This window comes from Pezoporus occidentalis, unplaced genomic scaffold (assembly GCF_034315485.1).
Source record: "Pezoporus occidentalis ecotype Australia unplaced genomic scaffold, CSIRO_AGI_Poc_V1 ctg8, whole genome shotgun sequence".
NCBI lineage: Eukaryota > Metazoa > Chordata > Aves > Psittaciformes > Psittacidae > Pezoporus > Pezoporus occidentalis.
Genome location: NW_026916158.1, coordinates 9,521,759 through 9,541,899, shown reverse-complemented (window position 1 = coordinate 9,541,899; position 20,141 = coordinate 9,521,759). Strand labels below are relative to the sequence as shown.

The following is a 20,141-nucleotide window of genomic DNA, read 5'->3' as shown; positions in this document are numbered from 1 at the left end:
TAGTTATATAGTATTTTCTGCAGGCTTTGGGCAGTTCCAATGGGCATGCTGATACACAAGACACGCACAGAAATAACAGAAAGCATCTTAAAAAAAAACTGTCCAGAAAGAAAGTAAATAAAAAAATGAATCAAAAGTATCAGACTGTAGTTTCCTACTGCTTTCCAAGTACGTTAACATATGTGGAAGCTGTGAGTGTGAGCACAGCCTCCCAGCATGAATAGGGCAGTTGTATCTCTGCAGACAGCAAGACGGACAAATCCATCCCCTGTCCCACAGCCCCTCAGCTGGCACCTGGAAGAGGGGAGATGGGCCCATGGAGGCTCACCACCCCAGGCAGCCAGCGGCGCGCAAGCAACAGATGCATTTCTTTGCGTCTCCAACCGGGAAGGTACCCGCAGTGCTGCATTATCTGGAGATAGTCCTCAGCTGCCTTTCTGGAGAGAGGACAAACCTCACTTCTGGAGCTATCACAGTAACTGGAAACTGTTAAAGCATTTCACAAAGTGCAGAGAAACATATACTGGCACTTCTGTCCCCAAAGACAGACACCCTTGGAATAATAAACTGGAATATTAATATGCACATTCATTTTCCAATTGACAAATTCATTCTCTCTCTTCCTAGTCTATTCTGACACATTAGTTATTCAAGCAGCTTGTAAGAGCACAGAATATCCCAGAAGAGAACTTCAGGAGAAGTGTAATTAAATAACCAATTACTCTTCATGCTTTATAAATAAGTATGTGCACATACACTTTCATGTGACGAGCTCCCAACGGAAAATGTTGTAAAATAAGCATAAAGCATTTATTTAACTCAGAGAAGCAATTAAGCCATTAAGAAGAGCTCAGAGTAGGCATTATGCTGATTATCCTTAATTGCATGCATTCACAGCAATGACATACAAAATGCAACAATAACAACTACGCTACTATTTTTTCTCTGACCTGCACACATTTTACAACATATCCATTAGCGACATATATTTAACAAAAAGGTAATTTAAGAGTGCTGGTCCATAACTGCTCAGGTTGTTCTCTACCAGCATGGAGACATCTGCGATTACTACTCCAAAATCCTATTTTAAACATGCTTAAGTTTACTTAAAGATAAATAGACAAAACTATTATTTTATCTACTTTCCATGACATACTGTGTAATGTTAATGAGGGTCTAACTGCAATACTCATCTACCCCTATTCACCTGCCCTAATTGCAGCCATTTGATGGCTTCCCCAGCACCCTCCTCTCCTACACTGGCGGTGTTACAATCTCCAAAATCCTGCGGGATGAAGCGTGGAGGCTCCTGCGTGCTGTTGAGTCAGGACTGGCATCCATGCGTGGCAAACTGCAATCCAAGGAGCACCTCCAGTGAAACTCCAGTTAGCAATCTGAACATTTAGAAAACACCACAGAGGAGCCCTAAACCTTCCTTTCTCCTTAGCTTGCAGACAGGGCTTCCAGCTGTATTTACCACATATGAACACAGACTGTAAAATTACACTGTGACCACAACCGAGTAGCTGAAATGAGTGGAAATAGTGTTCAAACTCCTGCAACAGCAGTCGCATCTCCCGTGTCCTACGACACGGGTAAACAAAGTAATTTTATAACTCCCTTGGCAGTGGCAGCAGAAGGAACCGCCAACAGGAACGTGCTCTGCTTCAACCACGCTGGAAGAGGAAAGAGGCTGCCAAAGCATCTAGTCGCCAAAAAAATTACAATATGATAGTCTTAATTACACTAATTGCGTTTCCTGGTATTGAGGCAGGATTAATATAGTATTTCTTATGCTACATTTCATAAACACAATCGGTTTCAGCTTAACTCTTTGTAATTGTATTTTACAGTTCTTGCAAACAATTAGCCACCAATTATGTTCATTCCATTTTGCAGATGACTGATAAACACTCCAAATATCAGAACTCTCCCTCAAGGGAGGAAAATTACTTCTAACTTGTTAAGTAATTTTAATGACACCTCAGTGAAAATTCTGCAGGCACATCACCCAACGGCATTCACTTGCCATGTCTATGCTATTACGGAACACTATAAAAACTTCCACCAAGAGGAGAGCCATGCTTGGAGCAGCTTTGGAGAGCTGAATAACAGTCTTAAGGTGATGAAATGACCACATTAAAAAAAAAAAAAAAAAGCATATATGTATATATATGTATACATTTGTATATATTTGCATATACTTTCACATATAAATAGATCAGTCATACATAACATACTCATGCACAAATCCTTGGTTTAGAAATTAAATGTTTGAGCGAATACAAGTCTCAACAGGTGTTGGGAACCAGACTGGAAAGACCTTATTAGTTTCTCCCTCCCACCCTACTTCCCATCAAACTCAAAGGCTCTGGCTCGCACAATTGAGAATGACCAGCATTGTGTTTCAGTCCCCTCTCCAGGCACAGCTCCAACATTCAAGACAATTCAGCTAGAAATGTTAAAAAATGTTATGGTGAGATAATATCGTCTGCTGAGACAAAAATAGTTGGAACTAGATGATCTTAAGGTCCTTTCCAACCCTAACTATTCTATGATTCTATGATTCTATAATGTTACGCCAAGGTCATCTGTAACGACCTAACCAAGATGGCATTTGAAGAGACTGACCCTTAGCAGCAGCAGGCATGACAGTCAAAAGCATATGAGTTTCTAAGAATTTTAGGCTGCATTTTTCTAACACAGCATAGCCTTGCTTAAGATGTACATCACTTAAAAGGTGAAGTCCGGATACATAGGATACAGGCAACAGTTACAGACTACACAGTTACTTAGGAAACTTTTCTTGAAAGCTGTAGGGACAACAAGCCAACTATGTTGAGCTAAAATAAAGAAGACTCTTGCCTGGTCAGCACTGGCAGTAGTGAAGCTTTCCCATAATGTAACAAGAATACATTTTGCGGGCAAAGCCTTACACCAGGATTTCTGCATGGGTTACTCATCTTTCTTCTTTCATACCTGCAGGGTCACGAGCCCTTCACTCGACAGAAGAAAAAAAAATGAATCTTGCTGATGAATAACTTACAATGCTTTACATGCACAGCACGTTAACATGCTTCTGTGCTGGTATATCTTTTTGAAAACCTTTTATGGAGGATATTGTCCGAGAACTAACAGCAACCAAGAGGAGAAAGCACTGCTTCTGACAAACCACCTACACTCAAATGTTCCCCCATTCCACCCCCAACAGGAATAAGAGGGATAAGCTCACAAAAAAAACAACCAAACAAAAAAAACAAACCCAATCAGAAGCCCACAGCACCAGAAATGTTGTTAACAGCAGCAGAAGTTGTAAGCAGTAATCAAACACACTTTATAAACACCGCACTCGCAGAACCCTGCAGCTTTACGCTATAACACACGGGGGGGTACAATAGTAAAAAAATAAATTGCACGCAACATGACAGAATTTGGCCTTGTGCTGAACACTGGAAAAAAAAAACCAAACCAATCCAGAACAAAACAAACAAAAACCCCACTCATCTCCAGGAGTAGCTTGATTTTTAAGTAGTATTTGAAGGTATCTGACCCATCCCATAAAGAAAGGAAAAGTTAAAATTAAGTTTTGTGGTGTTTAAATTAATGAAACATGTAGGTGTGTTTATTTCTATTATATTGACCTTAAATATTTTAGAATACATATTCAGATTCTAGACTTAGTTTCTAGATAGTTAATACTGATAGTACTTGATGGCACTTGAGGCACTTGATGGCCTTTGAGGTTGCCCAAAGTTATGCAGTTCCAGACTGGACAATGTGGTTGAGTGGACATTTTCATTTCCTTTTTTCCTTTTGAAGCCAGTGATGCTTTCACTGACTTGGCCATTTGTTTCTGTTAATAACATCTATTCTTCAAACCTATATTAATGAAACTATTTGTGACACACGACCCACTGTAGGAGAGGATCTGGTTCAAGACCATCTTAAAAATCTGAACGTGCACAAGTCCATGGGACCTGATGAAATCCATCTGCAGGTCCTGAAGGAGCTGGCAAATGAAGTTGCGAAGCCGCTGGCCATCATATTTGAAAAATCGTGGCAGTCAGGTGAAGTTCCCAACAACTGGAAAAAGGGAAATATAACCCCCATTTTCAAGAAGGGGAAAATGGATGACCCGGGGAATTACAGACCAGTCAGTCTCACCTCCGTGCCTGCCAAAATCCTGGAGCAGATTCTCCTGGATGGCATACTAAGGCACATGAAAAACAAGGTGCTTGGTGACAGCCAACATGGCTTCACTAAGGGGAAATCCTGCCTGACCAATCTGGTGGCCTTCTATGATGGGGCTACAGAACTGATGGACAGGGGTAGAGCAGATGATGCCATCTACCTGGACTTGTGCAAAGCATTCGACACTGTCCCACATGACATCCTTGTCTCTAAATTGGACAGACATCAATTTGATGGATGGACCACTCGGTGGATAAAGAACTGGCTGGATGGCTGCACGCAAAGAGTTGTGGTCAATGGCTCAATGTCCAGCTGGAGACCAGTAACGAGTGGTGGCCCTCAGGGATCGCTGTTGGGACCGGTCTCGTTCAACATCTTTGTCGCTGACATAGACAGTGGGATTGAGTGCGCCCTCAGCAAGTTTGCCGATGACACCAAGCTGTGTGGTTCGGTTGATACGCTGGAGGGAAGGAATGCCATCCAGAGGGACCTTGACATGCTTGTGAGGTGGGCTGATGCCAACCTCATGAAGTTTAACCATGCCAAGTGCAAGGTCCTACACCTGGGTCAGAGCAATCCCAGGCACAGCTACAGGCTGGGCAGAGAAGAGATTCAGAGCAGCCCTGAGGAGAAGGACTTGAGGGTGCTGGTCGATGAGAAAATGAACATGAGCCGGCAGTGTGCGCTTGCAGCCCAGAAAGCCAACCGTATCCTGGGCTGCATCAAAAGGAGCGTGACCAGCAGGTCGAAGGAGGTGATCATGCCCCTCTACTCTGCTCTCATGAGACCTCACCTGGAGTATTGTGTGCAGTTCTGGTGTCCTCAACATAAAAAAAAGGACATGGAACTGTTGGAACAAGTCCAGAGAAGGGCCACGAGGATGATCAGGGGACTGGAGCACCTCCCCTATGAAGACAGGCTGAGGAAGTTGGAGCTGTTCAGCCTGGAGAAGAGAAGGCTGTGTGGAGACCTCATAGCAGCCTTCCAGTATCTGAAGGGGGCCTATAGGGATGCTGGGGAGGGACTCTTCATTAGGGACTGTAGTGATAGGACAAGGGGTAACGGGTTAAAACTTAAACAGGGGAAGTTTAAGTTGGATATAAGAAAGAAATTCTTTCCTGTTAGGGTGGTGAGGCACTGGAATGGGTTGCCCAGGGAGGTTGTGAATGCTCCATCCCTGGCAGTGTTCAAGGCCAGGCTGGACAAGGCCTTGGGTGATATGATTTAGCGTAAGATGCCCCTGCCCATGGCAGGGGGGTTGGAACTAGATGATCTTAAGGTCCTTTCCAACCCTAACTATTCTATGATTCTATGATTCTATGATACAGAAAATTATCTACTGATGCCACAGGCACCAAACCCCCCATATTGCACTCCCTAGACAAAAAGGCTAGTGCAGAAGCAACAAATAAGACTCTTAAGGATGTGATCACACATACTAGATCTAAACATAGAAGAGGTTAACCTTTCAGAAAGTGAAAGCTGCTCAACCCAAGAAATCTGACAGTAGCAGAACCAACAACTTATTCAGATACAGCTTCCAACAACCACTTTAGATTTCTTCTTTTTATGGTGGGAATAAATACAGCTTAAAATTAAGTAAAGCCAACAAACAGTCCAATTTACGTTCTTTACTATCAAGACATTTCAAGTCAATTCTTATCCAAATTGAGATTTGCTATAAAATTAGAAATAAGAAGCATAACAACAATAAAAGCCTTTTCATGACTTTAAGTGACAGTGTGCTTCATCTCCATCCCCAGTCGGCATCTCCTAACTTCATTTCACAATTAATTGAGAGACAGTCTGCCTTGCTGCCACATAATTCATCTTCAGTCTCCCTCAGGGAAGGAATTTCATCTGAAGTTCCCTAAGTGAAGTTCCAGGTGTATCTGGAAATTGCTACCAAGCTTATTTTCATCTTCCTCTTCATCCCTCAAATGGGCAACTCAAAAAATGTTTGCACTTAAATGTCTGCTGCTTAATGTCCGTTTTCCTGGGTTAACAGTCTGATTACATAGAAGGAAATGCCCACCTTAGCCTTTTGATAAATATAAAAATATTTGCTGTGAAAATTTCAGGCAGTCACAGTGGAGCATATGAAGTTATTAGAAGTTATAAAACTGGCAAAACCTGCTTAGTGGACAATATAGTATTTCTTGCCTCCAAGAAAATAGTTCTTGATATGCTAAAATACAGAAAATATACCATTAGAGGCAGAAAGAGCACTGTTTTTTATGGCACAACGGTTTTCCGGCCTTAGACACTGGTGTTTGAAGAACTTATCTGCTAAATACACACCTCTAGTACTTTCAAGACAACAGACTCTGGTAAAATTCATGACAGAGCAGCAATAATGGCTTCTCCACCGGAAAATCTGAACTAAAGAATAAATTAAACACAAGATATTTATACTGCTCCAGCTTGAGGTCCTTCCTCAAAGTGATCTGAGGGTGCTAAGTCTATTCACATGCATAACCTTTGTAGAAGGAGCCAGTGGCAGAACTTACCTGGAGGATTAATTGTTTATCTCAATTGGATAATACAATCTCTTAAAATCAAGGTTAATGCCAATTGTCACACCAGTTATTTTTGGTCTTGGCAAGACGAACAGGTAAGACTTCAATTACCAGAATTCACTTTGCATCCTCCTAAGAGGACTGGCCCACTGTATGTCACACCAAATGCCTGAAGGCTTGTCAGAGTTGGTATCTGAGACAATCTCACACTATAATAAAGTAAGGACTCCTGTACTTTTGTCATCCTCCTTAGTGTCCTTCTCCTTATTTCCCTGGGTTTTTCAACTCCCCAGGAGACTGAAAAACTGGGTAAGGTTTTCCAACAAAATTATACAACAATCTATTCCTGGTTGTAAAAGCTCATACCAGCTTTATTTTGTAAATGCTAACCTTTATCTAACATCATATTGCACCATGAAGAGTTTTCACTGCATATACAAAATAAACATGAACCAAAGCCAAAAAGGATAAAGAATAAAAAGTACAGGAAAACAAACACATTTGCCTGTGAGGAGTGGTAATGGAATTTAGTAAGGCTGATGGAACAATTTCTTGACTCTTCTGGTCAACAAATGTAATTGCTTCAGATTACTTAAGTTGAATATAACTGCTTTACTAACTTGGAACTACAGCTGCAGTAATACACTTAAAAAAAAAACTAACAGCACTGACTAATGTATTTGCAATGTCTGTAGTCCGAGCTGACTGGGTAAAGAATGTGGATCTTGGATTTTAAAATCCTGACACCATTGACTGGAATGTCCTCCACACTTGGAGGATTTATTTGCATTTGAGCAGGACCGACAGTGACAACTACAGCATTCCTGCAGATACTGATGGATTCACATAGGTTCTCTGTGTTTTGGGGTAAGATATTGATAGCATGCTGGTATGAGACACTGCCTTTCCAAATGCCATTCAAATTGGTCTGAATGTACCACACTTAATGATCATTTCAGACATAGATACATATATATATATAAATACACACAGACAAGTAAAATAAGGACAGACACAAACCCCAAATACAACTCCCGCATATTTACAAAACTAAAAAAAGTTTGAAATTATAGCCCAGACCATATGTTCTCACATTTGTCTTTTAAGTCTGCTGTCCTAATTCTAGAGATAAATGTGTTTCCCAGCAGCAGACTCTTAGGCATTCAAAAAAAAAAAATACATATATACAAAATAATTTCATTTTACCATAGGACAAACGTCATGAACTATTAGTCCTCTGCTCGTTTACGTGTTGTTCTGCTATGAAGCAGGACACTCTTCTATATACTTGCAAAACGGAATAGTTGGTGTCTTAATTCATTTCTCATCCTGCCGATGATTGAGCTCCTGCCTCTCTGCTGGGAGGCCACGTCAGCAGGACGCAGTGCAGGCTGCCAGGTCACATCCCAGGCTGGCTGGAGCAGAGGCATGCAGCTCCACAGGCAGCAGAGCCCTGCTTTCCCAGGGAAGAGGCTGCAGGGTCAGGAAAGACTGCGGCCATCCCTCCAAGCATATGTGGACACAGACCATTAGAAAGGTTCTTCCAAAATGCTTAGAGTTTCCACATTTCAAAGCATTTAAAAAAATATTTCCAGTTTCCATGGTATTTCTCTCCCCTTCTCTCCTCACAGTGTGTACCGTAAAACATTCAAACTTGAGGATTTAGGAAGATTAAGCTAAATTACAATTTAGTTACGTATCAAGTTTCTTCTTTTTACTTTCCTCTTCTGTTAGGGGAGTTACATTAAATAATAGCTACCAATTCACTATATTTTGTTCAAAATGGATTTTTAAAGGACTAGATATTCCATACAGCAAATGCAGTAATGCAGGTGCGTCTTATTCAAGATTTAATCTGCACACATGCAAAAACAAATTTCCATGATTATTCTTAGCAGTAGCAGATTTAAAATGGAGAAGCTAAGATGATTCACACAATAAACAAAGCATCCTATTGTTTACTTCTGGCTTCTTACATGGTTTCCTATACTTTATTGCAGTGTGCTAAAAACAAAACCTATGAGATAAAAGGAGAATGCTGCTACGATCTTACTGACAATAAGGAGGGAACATCTATTCTGAGTTCACATCCCTTTGCTCTCTCTGTTCTCTTAAAAGATTTCAAAACAAGTTTCACAGAAGTATGAAAATGTGAAAGTTATTTATTGCACGTGGAAGGAATAAGTGACGCACAATCAGGACCTCAGTTTTACTAAGGTGACCAAACACTAAAAGGTCAAAATGACCCATAACTGAAATGCAGGTAGAGTCACCAAAAATAACACAGGATAAAAAGCTCTGCTGCAAACTGTTATTTTCTAGTTAATAACAGGGCAACAATGAGAAACTAAAATAACAGCATCTGTTATGATTAGACAGTTAGGCTTTAATAACTAGTGGTTTATAGCTATGTCTTTGAAAAACTATGGAGGACACCATGAATAATATCCCAAGAGGAAGGGCACAACTGAACCCAGATCTGGGGACATGCCAGGGCTACCTAGCTGAACCTGCCAACACACTGAAGCAACCAAAGCTGTAAGATGGTGACAGTGCCTCTAAAGGATAATACTGACTCTGTTGATAGAAGAAACAAGTATTTTGGCCAACACAACAAAGGTTTATTGAACAGAAAGTCAAGTAAGATGATGTAAATAAGCAATAAAAATTATGTCTTTATGTAAATAATTTACACAGTATTACATACTAGGGTTTAAAGGGCCCTTACTGTAAAAAATATCAGCCAAAATTTAATAAAGAGAGGGCAAAGGCTATTTAATACCAAAAGAGAAGATGTATTTTAAAACACCACCACACAGACTGTTTTGCTCCAAACCCAGATGACCAAAACAACCTGAACTGAAACTACATGTCCTATAGAAAGTTTTCTATAACATGTAGCCAGTCTGCACACCACCATGCAGGCAGAAAGAGCCAAAACACTTCAGAGAAACAAGAAGAAAAAAAAAAAAACATCTGAGCTGAGACTGTATTTCACTCTCCGTTCCCTGACACAGCCAAAGCGTGTTCATCCTGTCCTGCTCCAGTGCACCCTGGCAGATGCTTCCCAGGAGCGTGCTTGACCTCATGCAGACACCCAACCAGCATCAGAGAGAAGACACGCATGCTAAAGAGGATATCATTTCTTCCCACTTTGCAGAATTCTGTGTTCTGATCAAGGAAATGCTTTGCAGCACATTTTGAAAACAGTCATGAATTAATTTCTGTAAACTTGACCAAGGACCAAATTCCAAGAATTCAAGAGATACTATGGAGGGAAAACAAGATACCAGCCCCTGGCTCTCACCAGTGCACAGGCAGCAGCTGCCTGAGTGTCCAGTGTACTTTCCTCCTCAGATGTCACCAGCTGCCCTTTGATTAAAGGATATTTCCGGCCTTCTGGAAACTCCTCCAAAACAACATGATTTTGGGTGCTGCTGTTACTTCATCTCAAGCTAAAACCAAGCCATGTACACTGATAAGCAACCTATCATCAGCCTCTGCACTTGCAGAGCCATGGAGGGAGGTGCTCTCTGCAGCTGATGGAACAGGTAAGCTTGCAGCATTATAAAACCAGCCAGCTACCTGAACCTACACTTTTTTGTCCCATGTCCTTAGGCTTCTTCCATCCCAATCTCAGATCCAACATTCCCCAGTTCCTTTATGCAAGCCCTTCGCTACTCTCATCTTGATGCCTCCATCCCCCCACCCCCTCCCCAGTAACACCCCACAGTTATCACTCAGCTCTTACATGATGTCCCACCTATTTTCAACTCTTCCCTTCCCTCCAAGAAACTGACTCACTTCCTCATTTCCAATCTCATACTAAAGGGAAAAATAATGAAGACTTTTTTTGGTTTGCTTAGACTAGACTGAACAGCCTTATTTCCCTGACATACACACTCTTCCTACATAAATCTACATCTATTTAGCCTTTAATATTATCCATTCCTTTGCATTACCACACCAAACCACACCCACACACCAATTTAAGGGACTAATAATTCCAGGAAATCTTTCATTTGAGAAACCACTGCTAAATTTTTAGCATACTTCTGGCCTTTCTCTTGAGTTACTTGCTTTCAGAGCTTCAGGAACAGCAGCACCAAAATTTAATTCTTGAATTCTTTGTTTTACAAAAGAGGAACAAGCAAGGGCCCTGCAGTGCTGTAGTCCAGCACCAATGGCAAAGCACTTGAAAGCATCACTTGAAACAAATACCAGTATTAGTGAACCATGTACGCATAGTATCCTGTTTTCATTTCAAAATGTAACCACCCAAAGGCAATTCAGATCCATGTCTATACTATATGGATATTCATGCTTAAATGTAACTACAAACTCTCCATGCAATTACACCTCTGTATCTTGTCCCTGAAAACATCACAAAGCAAAAGCCCATTTAATGCAGAACCTTGGTCACCTGTGCTATGCTAGAATTAAAGCATAATTTCTCCTCATTAGCATATCTATTTTCTTCACACACAAATTTTGTGCTTCACTATTCCAAACCTAGTGCTGTGACACTGAACAAAGACTACAGGAAGTTTTAAGAGAGTGTTTTCAACAGCATGGGCTAGACAGAATATACTGGGAATTGAAATTTTTATCACACCAGATGCTTTTCTGCTACCTGTTCTTTTCTCCATCTTTGTCACAGGCTTTTTGCATGCTACATGCACATACATAAAATTACAGAACAGAAAATTAGGTCTGGTTTGCTTGTGGCAGAAAATGCAACGCAGCTCAGATACCGTTTAGATGGATAGCAACAAAAAGTACATTTAACAACGACTAAGCAGTTCTGTGCGACCAATGGATAGACATTTTATTCAGCCTACATACTCCGTACATACGTATTTTCAATATGTGGGTGACAAGCAAGTACAAGTGGAACCAGAAAAATCATTTTGTTAGTATTATTCATACTACAGTGTGCATGACAGCTTGGCATTACTGCCTTCCAGGATGAAAAAGTACTCATCAGATTCTTGGGCACAGCTCCATTGCCCCAAACTGCAAACAAAATGCTGTATTTTTAAGCAATTTAGTATATGACATGACTCTCACGCAGCAACTGAAGTTCCTACAAAAGATCTTAAGATACTGGCTAAAAACACCAGTTTTCAATCCATCACGAGGGAAAAGGGAATTTCCTGAGCACATCAGATTCACCTGGAATCTATTTATTCTGAAAATCAGAAAACAGAATAATCTTTTTTCCAAACATAGGGGGGCTGTTTTGGTTCCATTCTGCAGTTGATCAGATCCAGGTCCTCCCTCTCTTCCATATTTCATTTAGTGTGGTTACCCCAAAGCACTACCTGGAAGCAATCTTTCATATAAAGGAAATGCAAAGTCTATGGTTATAGCTGAGCATAGAAATGGGTGAGGATATGCCTTGCCCTTTCCTTGCAGAGCTAGCAACAGTCAAGTCCGGAGTTTGTGAAAAAGTAAGTGGAAAAACACAAAAAGGAAATGAAGTATTTGAAGTATTGACGTATTTATGAAGTATTTATTATCTGTCAAAACTGTGTAAAAAGAGCTTTTTATATAGTTTAAATTATTTTAAAATACTGATGATACAGCACATATACACATTTCATCTCTCAAAAATACTGAATTAAGATTCCAAATCCCTTTAACCACTCATGGAGGTACAGTTTTGCAGTTAGAGCCCAAACCTCAGCAAGAGCGGCTGGTAGCACAGGACGAGAGGGGTCTTCCTCCCCTGCTCCATAGGGATATCATCATTTTTGGATGAAGTATACTACTACTGTGTCATTAATACGCACATGGCTTAAAAGGAACACAGACTGGTCATCCCATTGCACACAAATAAAGGATGTGCTTTACAGTTCTACTTCATAACAGATGTCAGGTGGCCAGCCCCAGTATTCAGCATGGGCTCCACTGTTTGACAGCCTAGGCAGCCAGGAGAGCACACCTTCTGCCCACATCGGCAGCATCAGGTTCCAGCCTTCTACTTGATTCAGCTTCTAGCAACTACCAAAAAAAAAAAAAAATAAAATATTCCTCTCAGCCCCATTTTCCCTTCCTCCCCAATCTCCTTTCTTTATTCCTTTATTTGATGGTTGTTATAAAGGTTACAAAAGTCACATAGAATGACAGAATCGTGTGGTTTGGAAATGACCATAAAGATCACGTAGTTCCAACCCCGTGTCATGGGAAGGGACACCTTTCACCACATCAGGTTGCTCAAAGCACTTTCCAACTTCACTATATACTACAGCATCTCTTCTATTAATTGGGATGGAGAAAACAAACCCTTAAAAAGTCAGCCAATAATGCAAGTCCTGCTGAGAGCACTGGGAATCACACAGATGCTTCCCTAAGTAACTCAATGTGTGGACTGTGCCATGGAGACCTGTACTCAATGGCTAATTTCTGCAAAGACCAGATTTATCAGTCTCTCTAAATCTGACCTCTCAAGGAAACCACAGACCCTCTTCATGCTCACTGACCAGCTAAACTTCTCCAAGACACCACCATTTCCATAAGCCGAGTAATCCAGCTCCCCACCATGGGGACTTATAAATAGGACTTATAAATCAACATCTTAAACAAGTCACCTCCAGCTACATGCAAATAGGAAACAGGAATGAAGAGAGAACTTGCGGTAACACATTGCACATTCAATTAAAAGTACACATTTATTCCACCTTTGCAGTATTTTAGGGGTGTAGTTTAGTTCAGCTGGGAATTTTCACCGACTATCTTACTCGTAAAACCATGAGGAACTAGAAAAAGTTCTTGTATTTAGGATTTCCCCACTATGCAAAAACATCAAATATTGGTTAAATATGAATCTATTCTTTCTGCTTTGAAACAGTAATTACTCAATTAGTGGCTAATTACAGTTCATGGTGATTAAAACAGGGTATTCCACAGAGATTCTCCTCCAACAAGTGTCTTTCTTCCAACCTTGAGAAGACAAATGAAGATTCACCAAGTCTTCTTTCTCTCTGCTATCTTTACATCAGTCTTCCAACACATACAATCATCACCCAGGCCCAGATACACCATGGAGCCAAGTGGGGTCCTGGATACAAAGGGGTGGTTTCACAGGACATCCAAAACAGGCTCCAGGAGCACAAACTTCTCAAAAAGACACATATAAAAAAAGCTTTCACAAAGATTAAAAATAAAAACTAAATTAAAAAAAAAGGTAAAAATTAAAATAAAAAAAAAATAAAAAATCACTCTACATAAGCAAAGTTACCTGCCTCTGCAGAACAGACGCAGGCCAAAGAAAAGAGCAGGTTTTGTATATCCTGAAGAATAGGATATAGGATTTTTTAGCATTTAGTGTAACCAAGTCATGACATCTCAAGTTTTTAATAACAGTGTTCACTCTTCCTGCACTCAGGGGAATCAGAGAATTTATTATGAAATAGTCCTTCATATTGTGAACACAAATTAATTCTATTTATCAAGCACAACTTCTGTCATAACACCGAACACATGGCAGTAAGGAAAAAGTGAGTATCATCCATTCAACAAGCTAACAGGCATACATGCTGCCTTAGCATAGTGCTAAAATTATTCCACAGCTTGCTAATCATAGTGGAATGTGGGAGCAAAGGAAAAGCATCATTATTGTCTGAATGCTACCCCACATCTACGGAACACATTAACCTTTAAACCGACTGAATACTCTAACACACGAAATTATAAAATAAAGACACTATAAGTTTTGTTGAGCAAGGGGGGGGTTGCAATTTCCAAAAACAGTGGCCACAAAATAACCTTGTCTTCAATAGCCTCTGAGCCCAGGAAAAACTGAACTGTCACAAATCTTAATCTCAGTATATTTGCTGGGTGATTCCAGTTTCTTCTGCAATAGATCACTATTAACATTACAGTCAGGTGCTCTTCTGTGTTTGAAGCATGTACTTGTTTCAGCAACACAAATATTTTGTAACAAAGTAGGAGCTGAAGCTTTAGCATCAAAATAATATCAGAATTTTCAGGCCAAACTTGCAGAGTGTACAGACAGACTTGTGCTTGGGCAGGCAACACTGCAGAGCTCTACCGAAAAAAAAGGAGACAATTCTTAGGCTACAAATTCTAAATTACTTTTATGAAAGACTTGCTGAGGAGTACCAAACAGCCTCACTGGCACAAACATATTAAATTACTCGGAATACAGAACCAGGAGGTTTCAACTTGCATTTACTTAAATACACTGGCTGAACAGCACTTTTAAGCATGAAAAAAAAAAAATCATAAATAAATGGTGTCATAATTATATTTGCAATGGAAATTTTTAATGTACTAGCCAATATAAAGAATTCATTTAAAATAAAGGGAGTAGCCAGCTTTATTCCTATGTTAATTGCCACGTGGACCGATTTCTTACCACACAGCATGTTGGCTATAAATATTAACAAGCAGTTTTAAATTGCTGCTATTATTGTTCATCAGGACTGAAGAATCCTGGATGGTGCTCAGGGAAGCTTCTATAACATCTATCTCAAACAACTATTAATTCATCATTCCCTGGGAATGAAATTTCAAGCAACAACCACCAACTCCTCCTCTGTTTAAATGGGGGGGCCACCAAAAAGATGCAAAGAGACGCCAAGATTTGAAATTTTAGAGACATAAAGGACAAACTATTCCCTATGAGAGTGGTGCAGCCTTGGAACAGTTCCTCCGAGGAGCATACTCCATCTTCACAGAGCTTCACAACTCAGGATGTTGGGGACAATCCCATCCACCTCTGACACTATTCCTGCTTTCAGCAGAAGGTTGGGTAAGATGACTTCCAGGGTCCCTTCTAAACCAAGTTTTAATAAAAAGCAGAGTTACCTCTGAGCACTACAATTTTAGTATTTGATGTGGTCAAAGGAACAGTCTGCCTTGATAGAGCTGAAATTCACAGTCAAAATACAGGGGCAGTTCACTAGCTATATAATTGTTACTAAATGGACTTCTCCCCTCTCTACCCTCCTCCCCCTCCCCCCATTACATTTAGCAAAGGCTTTTGAACGAATAGCCCATTGAGATTGCTGCTTAATGGTACAAGATGTGGAAAAGATAGGGGAAGCAACACCTACCTCCCTTCTCAAAAAATTAAGACAACGGCATAAGCTCAAAAAATATCACTGAAAACAATATTCGCAGTACAGCTACACAAAGTCTATTCCTTTTAAACTTTGATTTAACCTGCCTGTATTTACTGTAGGTAGTGTTATACCTAGGGAAATACCTGCTTCACTTCAAAGCTGCATTTGCCACTAGTTAGAAACCTTTCCACAGTACATAATATACAGTCTGAAAGGTCTTTGTTGCTTCTCCCTTCAGACCTGTTAAAAGATTGTGTGGGCTCTCTCTCCTAAAAACCACAAGGACCATTTATCATATTTGCACAATTTTAGAGAGAGGTAAAACAGCCGTCAAATGACTGCTCACGTGTTTTTATTCAAAACTACATAATTAACTGGCTCTGCTGCTAAAGAACCAATTTAATATTCTCCTCAAAACCAGTCTGACTTCTCCAAGCATTCTGCAGCGTCTGTACTTTTCTGTCCCTCCGGAAGCCTGTATTAAAACAAAATAGTTTCTCCACAAATATTCACTTAATTTGTTACTACTTTTCAGTCTAACTTGGGATCTCTCATTTGTATTTACTCTTTGCTTTTAAGGAAGTAGGCATATATGAAAAAATAAAAAATACTGATAAATGACTGAACGGAGAGAAAACTCCTGGACTTTCAAGAAATTTATGACTCATTCTGAGATACTAAAGTCCTATAATATGTCCAGCAGCCATGTCTTCAACTTCTCACTCTTATAAGTGCTGTATTTTCAGAACTCTGTATTGTGTTTTTGTAGAGATGAGAGAACAAGTATTCTGCAACATAAGCAGTGCTCATCCACACATTCATGTGCCCTCTTACCTTGGATGCACTGCAGGGTTCCATCCTCAGCCCTGATTGTAAAGGTTTCACCTGGATTAACTTGAACCAAAAAGACCTGGGAAAAGAAAAAAGCATACATTTGTCTCACTGTGGTCTTCAAAAATCAGATTTCCCCAACCCAACTACTGTGTTACCCACACTTTGGAAGAAATGGGGGGGGGGGGAGGGAAGAAACAGAATGGCATACCATATCTTTGGGTACCAACAGGGTCCAAAAGCCAGTAGAGATTTAAAAGTCTATCTACTCATCTAAATTTTAAGAGCTGAAATAAAGACTTAACTCAGTTGCGCGCAAGTGAGAATTATGGTTCTGGGTTCCACCACCAAACTCTTGACAGCGTGTTTAACTTAGCCTAATGCTGATAGCTAAGAATATAAATCTTCAGAGCACTGGCACACAAGAGAAGAGAGCACATAAACTCCCACACATAGCACTAAGCCATACTGGATTTCAAGTTCACAGGAACAACAGGGTTTTTGCAGTCTAAGGGGAGTTTATAACATTACATTTTTAAGAATTTATCCTTCAGTCTTACACGTAACAGACCTCAGTTAAACAAAACCCACAGACACACAGTTCAATTGCTGCACACAGAACCAGTGATAAGCTATTCCTTCAGTAACAATTATTTTTGTTTTGTAAATCATCAAAATATCACCTCAGTCTCTCATTGCTGAATTCTGCACATGACGGGAATGTTACAAAGACCAAGGAGCACCAAAACATATCCCAGTTCAGTGCACACTGCACACATCTTTATTATTTTTCAGGTGTCTAAAATGATGTTTTTAAAACTTATGGCTTAGATTTCTTTCTTTAATGAAGAGTTTCATTGGGAACTCATGATCATTTACTTGCAAAACTTCTACTCAAATACTTTAAACACACTTCTGTTAACTCTGCATTGTCAGAAGTTGGATAGAAATCTGGCTTAATTTTGGTATGAATTTAAAATTAGATTTCTATCTTTTTGTGAACACTCTCTAGATTTAGGTCTGGTCTTTATATTCTGGGACACCTGCACGCAGAATTTAATCACTCAATCTGGAAAGACAGAATTTGAATTAATGTTGTGTTTCTGAATTCCTTAAACTAAATATGTAAAATAATTATTACCAAGATGACCTTTGAATTACAGTAATCTTACAAAACCCCATTATTCCAGCAATGTTTTTAAAGCACAAGCTGGAAATCAGAAAAATGACATATGAAAGCCATTATTTTGTCCGCTTCTTGGGGAGCACTGAACAAGATGGATCTGATCCAGCATACAGAGCACAATAAATGGTTCTGAAAAGATAAGAGGCAAAAGCCATCCCATCCCTAACCTCTGAACAATCACCATTTAAGTCACACCATTTAAGTGTGCTTTTGCTATGAATAGGCATGAATTATCCGCAACAGGATATGGGCATCAGGTCAAAAGAAGAGCAGAGCAAAGCAATGTTATTCAGCTTACAAAAATCCCAACCAGAATTCAGAAACCTGAACACAAAGATGCAAAGAATAACAAAAATATCCCATTATCTCATTTGTATTATACGTTTAAATCAACATCTCTAAAGCTGGTTATTTATTAACATGCTTGATGCCCTAGCACAATGTTACACCTTTGGAAGAACTTGGTCCAACTCCTTAGAATACACAGAATCATAGAACAGAATGGTTTGGGTTGGAAGGGACCTTAAAGATCATCTAATTCCAACCCCACCTGCCATAGGCAGGGATACCTTTCACTAGACCATGTTGCTCAAAGCCCCAACCAACCTGGCCTTGCACACTGCCAGGGATGGGGCAGCCACAGCTTCCCTGGGCAACCTGTTCCACTGCCTCATCACCCTCACAGGAAAGAGCTTCTTCGTAATGTCTAATCTGAATCTACTCCCTTTCATTTTAAAGCCGTTTCCCCTTATCCTATCCCTACATGCCCTTGTGAGAAATTCTCCAGATTTCTTGCAGGCCACCTCAGGCACTGAAAGTCTGCTTATAGCTCCCTGGAGATCTCCCTGAAGCCTTCTCTTCTCCAAGCCGAACAAGCCCAACTCTCTCAGCATGTCTCTGTAGCAGAGGTGATGCAACACTCTGATCATCTTTGTGGCCTCCTCTGGACACCTTGCAACAACTCCATGTTCCTTACCCAAACTAGATCCATGTCTCATACATGAACAGCTCCATCTTCGCCCAAAAGCAGGGAGTTAAGTTTAATGGCAGACTGTTTAAAGGCTGTGTGAGACGGATTCCTACATAAGGCATATGCCTACCTCAGAGTTATCAAAAGGATGTGATTTACAAATGTCTTTTCAATGAGTCACTAGTGCATACATCTGCATTAGCATCCCCGTAGCTGTGCTATGAAAACAAATCATTGGGTTTCTGCCTTAAAAAAGATAATATCTCTAATAACAGCTGCTGCTTATGGTGGCTAAAATGAAGGGCAGCCACTGTCAGTTCACAGAGTACAACAGCTTAAAGATTTCATTAAAAAAAAAAAAAAAAGAGGAAATAGCCCAACTCGGCACCAGCTACTGCCACAAAACATGGATTACGCTGGTTAGGGAGCAAAAAAACAAATTTGCCTATTGAATGGTGCAGGATAACAACAGCCATCTCTACCCGGCCCATCTGGAGTAGGGACCATACTGCTTTTCCTAAATTTTATGTACAGCCCAATGAAGACAAGAGACCACAAAATATTTTCACCCAGGATCTTGTCCTGAGCTCTTCAGCTACAGAAGAAGAAATACCAAACATTTCTGAAATTCATTCAGTTAAGCAAAATTTTAGAAGAATTAAGAGGCCAAAGAGCAAGAAGACAACCTGAGGCCCTGAGTCGCCAAGCCTCTCTGTATAGCTGAAAAGGCCACTTCCAGCTATGCAGGGTTTCTTAAACTGAAGAAATCAGCCTCTGGCTACAGTGGGATAGGAAAGCAGTTTTGAGAAGTTCTGAAGATACTAAAAGACATTCTTCTACAGTGATGCTCCAAATTAGCCACCTCTGGAGCAGAAGAAAACAGGCTGTTGCTGGGGAAGATCAGCTATCTCAAGAGCAAACAGGAATAGCTGACACATGAATGATGTGGGTTAACACTGAAGGAAGGACTGGATGTGGAGGAAGTGCTGGATGCAAAGGGAACACAGCCAACACATGAGCACGCATATCCAAGGGTAGCCTCAGACCCAGGAGCAACAATCATGGTGCTCCCAAGGCAAGACTCCACACTTATTCCATACTGCAAGCATCCCCCTTCCAAGCAGGCTGCAAGCTTAGCCCCAGCCTCCCTTCCCTGCCCAAAGCTGGGGTGCTGGGGTCTGCCCCGTTATCCACCCCACCACCTAAATCCCTCTGCACTCATCCTGTGCCACATATAACCCCCTGAGAGCTCGCAATTGCAAAGCAACAACTAACAAGCTGCTGAGTTGAGGTCAAACCATTAAAGCCAGGACACGGCAAGCATAAGATACTGGGCATCTTCCAGCCATCAC

General features: G+C 40.5%; 1 protein-coding gene across 1 annotated transcript in view; it reads right to left on the bottom strand.

The window, feature by feature from the left end:
• The window catches only part of FNDC3B (fibronectin type III domain containing 3B), a 212,461-nt gene that overhangs the window by 145,824 nt on the left and 46,496 nt on the right, over positions 1–20,141 (bottom strand). The window contains exon 3 of the mRNA XM_062602994.1: positions 16,637–16,712. Within this exon, the coding sequence (XP_062458978.1) occupies positions 16,637–16,712 (76 nt within the window). The remainder of the gene's footprint in view (positions 1–16,636; positions 16,713–20,141) is intronic.